The sequence below is a fragment of the Chiloscyllium plagiosum genome, unplaced genomic scaffold (genome assembly GCF_037043375.1).
Source record: "Chiloscyllium plagiosum isolate Xiang-an unplaced genomic scaffold, Cpla_swu_hap1 HiC_scaffold_52, whole genome shotgun sequence".
NCBI classification, from domain to species: domain Eukaryota; kingdom Metazoa; phylum Chordata; class Chondrichthyes; order Orectolobiformes; family Hemiscylliidae; genus Chiloscyllium; species Chiloscyllium plagiosum.
Genome location: NW_028270190.1, coordinates 14920921 through 14934396, shown reverse-complemented (window position 1 = coordinate 14934396; position 13476 = coordinate 14920921). Strand labels below are relative to the sequence as shown.

Sequence of the window (13476 nt, the reverse complement as noted above, 5' to 3'; positions counted from 1 at the left end):
CACTTTCACATTCTGTCTGGAATAAAAACTTGCCGATCATATCTCACTTTAAATCTCTCCCTTTTAACTAATGCTTCTGGCTCCTAGTCATTGATATTTATACTCTGGGAAAAGAAACATCTCTAACTGTACTTTATCTATGCCTCTGATAATTTTGAAAATGTATATCTGGTAACTCCTCACACATCATTCTCTTGGTGTGGCAACCATTACTATACACATGTTCCAAATGTGCCTGAACTACATTTTTATACGGCTGAAATATGGCCTGCCAACTTTTACATTGTATGTTCATATGGCTGTCCGCAATTTTTCCATAAGTCTTCTTGACCACCTTATCAGCCCGTGTTGCCACTTTCAGGGAAATGTGGAGCTGTACACGGAGATCCCGTTGACTAATTGTTTTTCCATCTACTTTATACTTCACTACTGCATTTGACCTTCTGAACTGCATCATATCACAACTGTCCTGATTAAACTGCATCTGCTTTTTCTCTGTCCAAGTCGCCAGCCAACATATATCCTTCTGTATCCTCTGGCCATCACCCTAATGATCCCAATCTATTAACTGATCTCCAATGAAAAAAGCTCTCTTCCACTACTACTGTGTCTTCTATGACCAAGCATGTTTCTCTCCACCTTACCGACTCACTGTGATCCCATTTGACTTCACCTTCTGTTTGAACCTGCTTTAAGGATTCAAATCAAAGGCCTTACTAAAGTCCATATTGAGAAATTCCAGCTCCAGGCTCTCATGAATCACCTTTGTGACTTGTTCAAAATATTCAATCATGTTTGAGAGATTTGATCTTGCCCACACAAAGCCATGTTGCCCTTTGCTAATATGTCTATATGTTTCCAAATATGAGTGAGTTCTATCGATAAGAATCTCCAATAATTTTCCTGCCGCTGATACATGAGTCACGACCTGAAATCACTTGTACTAACCCTTCTTCAACAGAGAAACAACATTACCTTTTCTCCAATTCTCTGGAACCTCTCCTGCGACTGAAGACCATCCGACGAGTGTGCAAAATGCCTCAACAATTTACTCCCATCTTCCCTCAGTATTCTGGGACTGATCCTATGATATCCTGAAGACCTGTCCGCCTTATTCCTGTTCAAAAAGCCCAGGGCATCCTCCATTGCTTTTTTAATATCTAAAACATCTGGAATATTAACATCACCTTCTATGGACTCATCATCCACCATGTCCTTCTCCTTTATGAATACCAACGTAAAGTATTAGTTCAGGACGTCACCCAGTTCCTTCAGCTCCACGTATAAATTCCCACCTTTGTTCTTGAGTAGACCGAGTCTTTCCATGGCTAAACTCTTAATCCTGATAAACCGACTTTGAATTTTCCTTAATCCTGTTTGCCAAATACATTTCCTGATCCCTTTTCGCCCTAACTCCTTGTTTACATTTTCCCTGCTTCGTTTTTGTGTTTTTAAGGCATTCCAATGCCACAAGTTTCTTTCATGTACATCCTTTTTCTCTTTGACTGAGCTCACAATTTTTCTTGTCATCAAAGATTCCCAAAACATTCAATCATTACTACCTTCGAGTATGTGGCGCTGGAAAAGCACAGCAGGTCAGGTAACATTCGAGCAGCAGGAGATTCGACGTCTTGGGCATAAGCCCTTCGTCAGGAAACGCCCAAAAATTTGATTCCCCTGCTCTTCGAATGCTGCCTCACCTGCTGCGCTTTTCCAGCAACTCACTCGCTCCTCTGCTCTCCAGCATCTGCAGTCCTGACTTTCTCCATCGTTACCATCCTGTCTCGGCGACTGGATCTCATATTCTTAAATTCAGTAACATTGAGAATGGTCTGATGGGCTTCTCAGACAGTTCTCCCCAGATTCATCAAAATAAGCCAGACTGTTGAGCTCCCTTTTAGTTTCAAGCCAAATTCAGAACCAAAACAAATCTTGACATGTGGTTTCTATTATTTGCCTTTTATATTCTGAACACATTTTCATTTTTTGTATTGAAAAATAATCTGCGAAAGATCGGCTAATATTTCTTGCCATCATCATTTCACACATACTGTTTGCTTTCTAATTTCATTTTGAGTCTCACCCCTCCACAGACCACACTCCTCTCAGGTTTCTGTAGTATTGAATTGGCACTGTCTGATGTAACCTTTCCTGTTCTGTGTGTTTCTAGATTTCCAGGAGTTATGGATTTAGCAGCCTGATCCCTTTTTTACTTTTGGGAATATGTTTTGTCTGAGCCATAATAATCTCCCTCAGAATATCTATCACTCCTCAGATTCTGACTTATGTTGTCATTATTGTCTCCTATTCAATTGAATGGATCTCTTCTCAGCTTAATGAAACAAGACAGGGTCATACAAAGACTCGAGTTCTTAGTCTAATTGTCTCTTTACAATTCGTTTATTCGAATCGAATGAATTATGATCAATATTCCCTAAGTACTGCTCTTTTCCTTCCAGATTGAATTGAATTGCAATTATTTTTACTGTACCAAGGCACAGTGAAAAGCTTTGTCTTGCGAGTAATACAGGCAGATCGCAAAATTAAGTAGCATAGATAAGTAAATAATAGGTAAACAGCGGCAAAACAAAATACAGGTACAGGCGAAAGTTAATAGTTTGTGAGACAATCAGTGCTGTAAAACAGTAGAGTTGTGACTGTTTCAAAACTGACAGGTGCGTGTGTGCAGTACTTTCTCCCCGATGATAGAAGTTGGAGAAAAACATTTCCAGGGCGGGATGGATCTTTGAGAATGCAGCGGCCTTTCCTTGACGGATAGGGTCTACACATGTGAGGTTGGCCTTTGTGATTGTCTTGGCCGCGTTCACCACTCTCTGTAACCGTCTCCAATCTCCATCTCCAATGGTAATGAGTGTGGCAATGAGGGTGGAAGGTGCTGTCTAAGGAGTGCCATTCTCAAACCTTTTTGCTGAGTGTCGGCCCTGGAGGGGGAGAGTGATTGTGGATTGGGATCATTCAAATGGGCTGCTTCGTCTTTAATCGTGTCAATTCCTTTGAGTACTGTTGGAGCTGCAATTATTCATAAAAGTGGGGATTATTCCATCATATTTTGAGTTGAACCTCAGAGATAGTAGACAGTCTATCGAAAGACAGGAGAAATGTCACTAGCAACAGAATACCTAACTTCTGACCTGATGTTGCAACTATCGCAGCTACATGTTCTTAGAGAAACCTGATAATGTTGTTGCCAATGGACTCATCAATGGTGATGTGTTTGGATGTTGAATAGCGATGAGATGGCTGATGATGGCCCTAGTCTGATATTGGTGTGCCACGAATGTTACTTACCACTTTTCAGCCCCCGAGATTGGCTGTTGTCCAGGTTTTGCTACACTTGGACCGATGTTGTGATCTGAAGAGTTGAGAATTGTGAACTCATGAGCAAACGTCATCACTTTTGACCATATAAAGAAGCCAGTTCGTAAATTTTCCAAAGTACCCGCCTGTCTGTTCTTCTCGATGCAGTTGATTTTGATGGTGCTGCCTGATAAGACAGCAGTGAATCTTGTAGATGGTATACAGTGCTACTGCTGAGCATCAGTGATGGAGGAGATGGATATCCGTGGAAGTGATAACAATTAAATGGGCTAGTTTTGTCCTGGCTTATTCCTGGGATGCAATCCATCACAGGCTTTGGGGAATCAGCAGGTGAGTTAATGACTACAGAATCCCGAGCCTCTGAACTGCTCTTGAAGACAGTGTTGCAAATGTAGCCTGTCCAGGGAAATGTTTGGTCAACGATAGCACCAAGGATGCTGATGAACACCGTGCTGAGACTTCCTGACAGTCATGCTACTTAAAATCAAAGAAGGATGTTTTAATCCTTCATTGTCTTATTTGTCGAATATTTACGTTGCGTGAACATTACTTGCCATTTGTAAGACTGAGCTGGCAATGTGATCAGGAGCTGTGTGAGGTTGACAGAACACTAACTGAACATCCCTTCATAGGTTATTGCTGATTGATTACATTACTGCTGACAAATGTGCTTGTTGTATTTGAATATGGACACTTTCAGGAATGGTATAATCAGTGAACATTCACACGTCTGACCTGATGATTGAATGAAGGCTATTGCAGCACCTGGAAAAGATTGAGCGTTGAACATTCTCGATCCTGAGAAATAGTTGCAGAGTTCTCCTGGAGTTCCAATTACAGACACTGACAAAAATCATATTTTTTCTGGTGATAATTCCAAACAGGACAGTACCTCCCCTACATTCCAAATCATTAAAATTTTATTCGGGATACAACTGTCACACACTGTTAAATGGTTCCTCGATGTTAAGAGTAATTATTCCCACTGCTGGTTTGTAATTCCTTTGTTTCGAACTGAGCTGGCAATGTGGTCAGTAGCTGTGTGAGCTTGGCGGGACACTAACTGAACTCCCCTGAGTAGGTTATTGATGATTGATTACATTACTGCTAACACCTTGCTTCACATTTACATGGTCGACCATACAACGATGTGTCAGTGACTGGCTGCAATGCAAGGCGTCCTGCTTTTATTTACAGGACATAGTTGGGCCGTTTATCAAACTGTTGGTAGGTGTCAGTGTTCTTGATGGAATGGAACAGCTTGGCTAGAGATGTGGCAATCTCTGGAATTCAGTCACAGTTTCCAGTGTCTCGAGTCATTTCTTGATTTCGAACGGAGTGAACCGATTTGTCTGAGGATTGTGGTCTCTGACGCTGGGTCCTACTGAATGAGGCCGAAATGGATTACCTGCTCAGTCCTTCTCGCTGACGATTGAGTTTTTTCTTTCATTCATGGTGAGGCAGCATTTCTTGCCCATCGCTAATTGCCCAGAGTAAGAGTCAACCACCTTGCTGTGTGCCTGGGGTCACATGCAGGCCGAACAGGGAGGGATGGCAATTTCCTTCCCTAAAGGACATTCGTGGCCCAGATGGTATTTTTCTGACAATAGACAATGGTCCACTTTAGACTCTTAATGCCAGATTCTTATTGAATTCAAAGTCCACCATCTGCCCAGGTGTGATTCAAAACTGCATCCCCAGAACATTCGTGGGGCCTCTGGATGAATAGTCTCTGGATGATAATACCGCGAGGTTATCACCACCCCATGTTGTAAATACAACAATTTTATTTGTTCCCTGACGTTCCCCCATAAGCGGAGATTCCATTGTTGGAGAGAAGCCTCCTCCTCCAATGTCCATTATATTTAATGACTACATGAGGCAGGAACACAGATCTGAACCATTGTATGTGGGATCATTGAGCTCTGCCCAACACTTGCTGCTTATGCTTTTTAGCATGCATGTCGGCCTATTTTGTAGGTGAAGACAATAAGAGTTTCTCCAGTTTTACCCCACATCTCAAGGTCTGGGCTGGCGCTGCTCCCGGCATGTCCTTCTGAATTCTTCACTGACCAACAGTGGAACACACTGCCTTAACGGTTACCGCAGAGCGGGAGGTATGCTGAGCCGTGAGGTTGCAGACTGTATGAGTTGTGCAGAGCATGATTTAGCTGCTGCCGAAAACGCACTTGCACCTCATGGACGCCTCGTCATTAGTTGCCCAATCTGGTTAAAGTCTGTCCATTCAGCACATATGTTCCTAAATGGCATGGTGGGGAGGATCGACAAAATGTGAAGGTGGACCTTCCTACCCACAAGGTCTATACAGTGGCTAGTCTTGGCGATAGATCAGATGGAGAGTTGTACCTACAGCAGTCCAATTGGTTATGATGAGGTCAAATATATGTTTCCCTTTTACTGATTCCCCCATAATCTGCCCCAGAACAGTCCAGCAGCCACAAGATCCAACATCAATGCTGAGCACTTCATTGACTATGTACCAAAGAGCTGCCCCCCTCTGCCTGGCTGCGTCTTGTCAGTGGGACAAACCCGACCAGAGAGGGTGGTGATGTTGTCTGGTACATATTCCTGCTCAGAGAATCCTGCATTACACACAATGTCTGACTGTTGTTTGATTGGTCTGTGGGAAATATATGGCAGGTCACTTTTACACTTGAAGAGATAATATCACATTATTTCTTATGTATTTTTAAAAAAATCAAACATCATTATTTTCGGACAAAATTGGTTGAATTGTAAAATAATTAAATTACCAGAATACACAGCTCGCTATGACACAATTCCTACTATCACACAACTCAGTGACTGTCGTAAACAGCTGATTCATGTTCAGATCAGTGAACACATCATCTTGCAGTCAGCAAAGCTGTTGAAAATGGCATTGATGAGAGCATCAATTAAGACACAGTGCCACTGAGCCTCACCACGATTTCTATGTGACCATCTACAAAATCTGTCCAAACAGCTTTCAAACTGGACCTGGACAGTTATTCACACAATCCCTCAATACGTTTTATGACCATAATATGATGAAAGTCGTGTACAAATCACAGTAAGGGCCTTTCAAATGATGGGTCTCGTTATCACACCCAAGAGTAAATTATTCTTAAGTGCAAGGACTTTGAAAATGTCCGAACATTTTGCTTGTACTAATATTGTGTGTTAATAGTCACACAAACATATTCACAGAACAGCAACACTGTGTGTTTGAACATTCTACAGTCGCATACGAATACATTTTCAAACGATTCTATCAATTTCACAACTCAGTGACATTAGATTAGATTACCTACAGTGTGGAAACAAGCCCTTTAGTCCAAAGAGTCCACACCAACTGTCCGAAGAGCAACCCAGCCAGACCCATCTCCCTCTGACCAATGCAACAAACACGATGGGCATTTAGCATTGCCAATTCACCTGACCTGCACATCTTTGGACTTTGGGAGGAAACCCACGCAGACACAGGACGAATGTGCAAAGTCCACACAAACAGTCCCCAAGGCAGGAATTGAACCTGGGACACTGGTGCTGTGAGGCAGCAGTGCTCACCACTGAGCCACCATGCCAGTCAATATGACATGTGAATGTCAGTGTCTGTGTGATTCTTAGTATGCAAGCCATGCCTCTGAACAATTGACAGATTGTTTCAAACAGAATATCACTTTAGCAATTCACAACAGGCAAGACACTGACTGAAACAAACCATCCTCCTCTCACAAAAAACAAAATACAGTGTCCAGTATTGATCATGTTTCGGCAACATTTTCCATTCTGATTTATTCATGGAAGGTCATTGGGCCAGTATTTACTACCTGTCCCTTGTTGCCCCTGAGAAAGTGGGATTGAGCTGACACGTTGAGCCGCTGGATGTGCTGTCGGTCATAAGTGAGTGAAGTTGAAAGAACAGAAGTGTATTTCCAAATCAGCGTTGGAATGGAACTTCTATATATCTGTTGCCCTTGTCCAATTATGATGGTCGTGGTTTCAGAGGGACTTTGTAAGGAGCCTTGGTAAATTTCTGCAGATTACCACGGAGATGGCAGGCACTGCTGCTACTGTGTGTCAGTGGATGAGGAGTGAACCTGCATTCAGCCAGACAAATGGGGGAATTGTGTATTAACACACATATTCAACTTGTGTCTTATAGATGGTGGGCAGGCTTTTGAAAATCATGATGTAAGTTATTTCGGCCGAATTCCTAGCCCCTGACATTTTGTTGTTATCAATGAATGTATATAGGTCAAAATGTGGCGGGCTGGAAAAGCACAGCAGGTCAGACAGCATCCAAGGTGCAGGGGGGTCGACGTTTCAGAGATAAACGCTTCACAAACATGGAGAATTAGTTATCTTGTTAGTCCAGTTCTAGTTAACATTAATCCCCGGGGTATTGGTAGTGGATGATGGTTCAGTTCTGTATCGTGTGTAATGCAGATGTCACTTGTCACTTTTGTGCACACGCTTGCATGTTTTGCATACATGCATAATCGCGAACATTGTCAAATCGTGATCATTGTGCAATCATTGGCGAACACCCACACTTGTGAGTTTATGGTAGATGAATGGCTATTTATGAAGCACTTGAAAACTGCTGGGCCAAGGACAGAGGGCACTCTTATATCTCACTGATAGTGTCCCTCCATCAAATCTAGGAAGCTTTTTTTTAGATTCCCTACAGGGTGGAAATAGGCCCTTTGGCCCAACAAGTCCACACTGACCCTCCGAAGAGTAACCCATCCAGACTCATTTCCTTCTGATTAATGCACCTAACACTATGGGCAGCTTAGCATGGCCAATACACCTAACCTGCACATCTTTGGACTGTGGGAGGAAACTGGAGCTCCCAGAGGAAACCCACGTAGAAACGGGGAGAATGTGTAAACTCCACACAGACAGTCGTCCGAGGCTGGGAGCGAACCCGGGTCCCTGGTGCTATGTGGCAGCAGTGCTAACCACTGAGCCACCGTGCTTGCTTCATGTTCAGTCTGCTCCAAAGCTGTGTAATAACATTACTGAAAAGATTAATATTCAAATATCTACCCGAAGGAGCTGAGTGGGGACTTGGTTAGCTCAATCAGGTGGATGTCTAGTTTATCTTACAGGTTAATGCCAAGAGTGTGAGTTCAATTCCAGCATTAACTGAGATAACTAGAAGGAAAGTCTTAAATAACCTTTCCCTTACTTGAGGCATGATGACTATCCAGTTAAACTGCCACCAGAGGTCTCTGTCAAACGAAAGAACAACCCTATCAAGCCTGAAGAGTATGGTGCCTTACTTTTCCATTTCCCAAACCCACCAAATCCGAACACCTTCTTTTGTACAACATATATCTTCAACCAGTGCAGATTTTTCTCTGTTTTCCCATTTGCTCTTAATCCTTGATGCCACAGGTGGTCGAATGCAAGTATGATGATGTTAAGTGCAGTGACTCTTGCCTCACCTCTAGAATACAGCTGTGTGTTTTCTTGTTGTCTGTCTTTAAATCAAGGCTTGAATGAGGTCACAGGATGAGTGGCCCTGGCAGAACACACACTGCGCTTCAGTGAGCAGGTTAGTGATGAGGAGTTGCTGATGACGCCACTGTAGATGACATCTTCCATCAGTTTATGAATGTGGATGAGGATAGGGCAGTTGACGTGGTATACATGGTAGGCTGTTGTAGAACATGCAGAGACATGTAATTGAGGGTAATTTAGCAGTTTGGATTAGAAACTGGCTTTTTGAAAGAAGGCAGTAAGTGGTGGTTGATGGAATATATTCGGTCTGTAGTCCAGTTACTAGTGGTGAGTCACAAGGATCTGTTTTGGGACCACTGCTGCTTGTCATTTTTATAAATTTGTTTAGACGCAGGCATAGGTAGATGGATTAGTAAATTTGCAGACGACACTAACGTCGGTGGAGTAGTTGACAGTTTGGAAGAATGTTATCGGTTGCAGGGGGAGTTGGATCAACTGCAGAATTGAGCTGAGAGGTGGCAAATCGAGTTCAATGCAGCTAAATGTGAGGTGATGCACTTTGGGAAGAATAACAGGAAGGCAGAGTACTGGGTCAATGGAAAGATTCTTGGAAGTGTAAATGTGCAGAGGGATCTTGGAGTCCATGTGCACAGATCCCTGAAAGTTGCCACCCAGGTGAGTTGTGCTGTTAAGAAGGCATATGGTGTGTTAGGTTTCATTGGTAGAGGGATTGAGTTCCGGAACCGCAATATCACGCTGCAACTGTACAAAACGTTGGTGCGGCCACACTTGGAATATTGTGTACGGTTCTGGTTGTCCCATTACATTAAGGATGTGGAAGCATTGGAAACGGTGCCGAGGAGATTTACCGAGATGTTGTCTGGTCTGGAGGGAAGGTCTTATGAGGAAAGGATGAGAGACTTGGGTCTATTCTCAATGGAAAGAAGAAGGCTAAGTGGGGATTTGACAGAGACATCCAAGATGATCAGAGGATTAGATAAGGGAGACAGTGAAAGGATTTTCCTAGGATGATGACATCAGCTTGTACGAGACGGCATAACTACAAATTGAGGGGTGATAGATTTAAGACAGATGTCAGAGGCAGGTTCTATACGCAGAGAGTGGTAAAGGCGTAGAATGCCCTATCTGCTAATGTAGTCAATTCAGCCACATTAGGGTGATTTAAACAATCCTTATATAAGCACATGGATGATTTTGGGATAGAGTGGAGGGGGAGTAAGCTGAGAATAGTTCACAGATCGGCGCAATATCGAGGGCCGAAGGGCGTGTTCTCTACTGTATTGCTCTATGTTATTTGTTCTAAACCAATAGGGCAATCATTGATTGTCTGATGTTTTGTCTCTGTGTGTCCAGTTTCCCAACATTGTCACGAAGGTGCCAGTGCTGAAGTCGAGCAAGAACAGCTTGAATGGAATGTTTTGGGGGCCCAGTGCTTTTGCATTCTCCAATCTCTCCAACCGCTTGCAGATACCATGCAAAAATGAATCGATTCAACTGAAGACTGTCATCTGCAGGAGACTAATTTAGGTAATTGCACCGACACTTCTGTCTGAACATTTTTGTGAATGTTTCAGTATTTTGTTTTCTAATGTTGTGCTGGCCTCTTCCACCATTGAGGAAGTCAATATTTGTGGATTCACTTCCTCGAATGAGTTGTTTGATTGTCTGCTACTGTTCACCTGTCTGCATGTGACAGGATTGCAGACATTAGGTGTGATTCATTGGCTAAATCTTTGTATGACTTGCAGTTTACGCGATTTGGTGAGTATGCGGTCCTGTTTGGTAAATTCACCTCATTTTTAGGTGTACCTGGTACTGCTCTTGTCAGGCGCTCTCCATTCTCCATTGAGCAAGGGTTAATGCACTCGCTAAATGGTCAGTGTAAAGTGATGGTCAAAATTGTGCTGGAGCCAAAATCTGCTGCTGTTGGTACTGACCCGAATCATCACATACAGCCAAGAGTTGAGTTACTAGATCTATTCGAAATCTGCCCCGTTCAGCACAGTGAAAGTGTCACACAATGACAGAGGGTATTTACAATGTCAAAGTGGGACTTTGTCTCGACAAATGCTGTATGCGCTCGTCACTGTTATCAATATGGTCACTGAACAATGTGTCTGCAGCTGTTAGATTGAGGTCAAAGATGTTCCCTCCCCTTTGATGCTCGGTCCCCATCAAGCAGGTAAAAACAATGACTGCAGATGCTGGAAACCAGATTCTAGATTAGAGTGAAGCTGGAAAAGCACAGCAGTTCAGGCAGCATCCGTGGAGCAGTAAAATCGACGTTTTGGGCAAAAGGCTGAGCACCTCTTGGTGGTGGTTTTGAAATGGCCAACCCAGTATACAGTTTCCACTTTCGCTACTCTCTCAGTGCTTCCTGTAAGTGTTTTTCAACATGGAGAAACACTGATCCTTCAGTTGAGGGAGGGGAGTCAGCAAGAGTTTCTGTGTCGCTGTTTGATCTGAAACCTTGTAGCTGATTGAGGGGAGTCAGCAGGAGATTTATGTGTCAGTGATTGATCTGACATCGTGAGGCTGACGGAAGGGAGTGAGCAGCACGTTTCTGTGTCAGTGTTTGATTTGACCCCGTGAGGGTAATGGAGGCAAATCAGCAGTAGGTTCCCGTGTCGGTGTTTCATCTGGCACCGTGAGGCTCAGGGAGGGGAGACAGCAGGAGGTATCCGTGTCAGTGTTTGATCTGACACCATGGGACTGAAGGAGAGGGGTTTCCAAGAGGTTTCCGTATCAGTGTTTGATCTAACACCGTGAGGCTGAGGGAGGCGAGTCAACAGGAGGTTCCCATGTCAGTGTTTGATCTGACATCGTGAGGCGAAGCAACTGAAGACCTGGAAAGTGTTTATCCAGGAATCTTTCCTGATTGCGTGACCACAGATCACAGAGGCATAAATTGAAGCAGGAGGGTTCAAAAGGCACAAATAAATAAACTGACTTCGTGTTATCCAAAACCTGTTTTGATCACTAAAGTGGAATAGAGAAGGAGCAAACAGGTTAACATGCAAGCATCTTTTGCTTTACTAAGCTGATTGAATTACAGCAGTAAGTTGCAGAGTTAGAACACTTATATCAAAGCGCAGTTACCGAGAAAGAAAATGAATGCATTCCTGTCTGCTATTACTTAAAATATGATATCTTAATGAGGAAATGCAGACAATCATGCATTAAAGCAAATGATAATAGTCAGACATTCATCAAATCGTTTTGCCAATCGGGTATAGAAAGGAGGTGCTGCTAGTGCTGCATGCGCTACTACTTGAGGAAAACACAGGCTAAAATACAATGACATTTCTACTGGCCCGCACTACACAAGGATGTAGTTGCATTTTGCCAAGTGTTTCACCCTTGTCAGATAAACGGAATACCACAGGCAGAAATAAAATCTGAACGTTTAAAATTTGTTCCAGCATTTGAGGAACCTTTCACACAGTCTTGTTTGAGTTTTTTGAAGAAATCATAAAGAGGATTGATGAGGGCAAAGCAGTAGATCTATATGGGGTTCAGTAAGGCGTTGACAATATTCCCATTGGGAGACTGTTTAGCAAGATTAGATCTCACAGAATACAGGGAGAACTAGCCATTTGGATACAGACCTGGCTTGAAGATAGAAGACAGAGAGTGGTGATGAAAGGTTGCTTTTCAGACAGGAGGCCTGTGACCAGTGGAGTGCCACAAGAATCGCTGCGGGGTCCTCAACTTTTTGTCATTTGTATAAATGATTCCGATGCGAGCATAAGAGTTATGGTACGTAAGTTTGCAGATGACACCAACATTGGAGGTGTGGTGGACAGGGAAGAAGGATATCACAGATTACAACGGGGACTTGATCAGATGGGCCAAAGGGGTGAGAAGTGGCAGATCGTGTTTAATTCAGATAAATGAGATGTGCTGCATTTTGGGAAAGCAAATCTTAGCAAGACGCCTACGCTTAATTTTAAGGTCCTCGGGAGCGTTGCAGAACAAAGAGACCTTGGAGTGCAGGTTGAAAACTTCTTGAAAGTGGACCTGCAGGCAGATAGGATAGTGAAGTAGGCGTTTGGTATGCTTTATTTTATTGGTCAGAGTCTTGAGCCCTGGAGTTGGGAAGTCATGTTAAGCGCATTGGTTAGGCCACGTTTGGAATATTGCATGTAATTCTGGTCTCCTTCCTATATGAAAGATGATGGGAAACTTGAAACCGTTCGGAAAAGATTTACAAGGATGTTGCCAGGTTTGGAGGATTTGAGTTAAAGGGAGAGGCTGAACAGGCTGGGGCTGTTTGCCCTTGACCATCGGAGGCTGAGGAGTGACCTGATAGAGGTTTACAAAAGTATGAGGGGCGTGGATATGATAAATAGACAATGTCCTTTCCCTGGGATCGGGGAGACCAGAACTGGAGAGTAGAGGTTTCGGGTGTGAGCAGAAAGATATAAAGAAGACTTAAAGAGCAACTTTTTCACGCAGAGGGTGGTACATGCATGGAATGATCTGCCAGAGGATGTGGTGGAGGCGAGGACAATTACAAAACCTAAGAGGCGTCTGGGTGGGTATATGAATAGGAAGGGTTTGCAGAGCTATGGGCTGGGTGCTGGCAGGTGGAAGTAGAGCGGGTTAGGATATTAGTCGGCATGGACCGAAGGGTCTGTT

At 43.4% G+C, this 13476-nt stretch overlaps 1 protein-coding gene across 1 annotated transcript in view; it reads right to left on the bottom strand.

The window, feature by feature from the left end:
* The window catches only part of LOC148134807 (neuropeptides capa receptor-like), a 32783-nt gene extending 29370 nt beyond the window's left edge, over positions 1-3413 (bottom strand). The window contains exon 1 of the mRNA XM_087985390.1: positions 3310-3413. Coding sequence (XP_087841516.1) covers positions 3310-3413 — 104 coding nt within the window. The remainder of the gene's footprint in view (positions 1-3309) is intronic.
* Positions 3414-13476: the final 10063 nt, after the last annotated feature.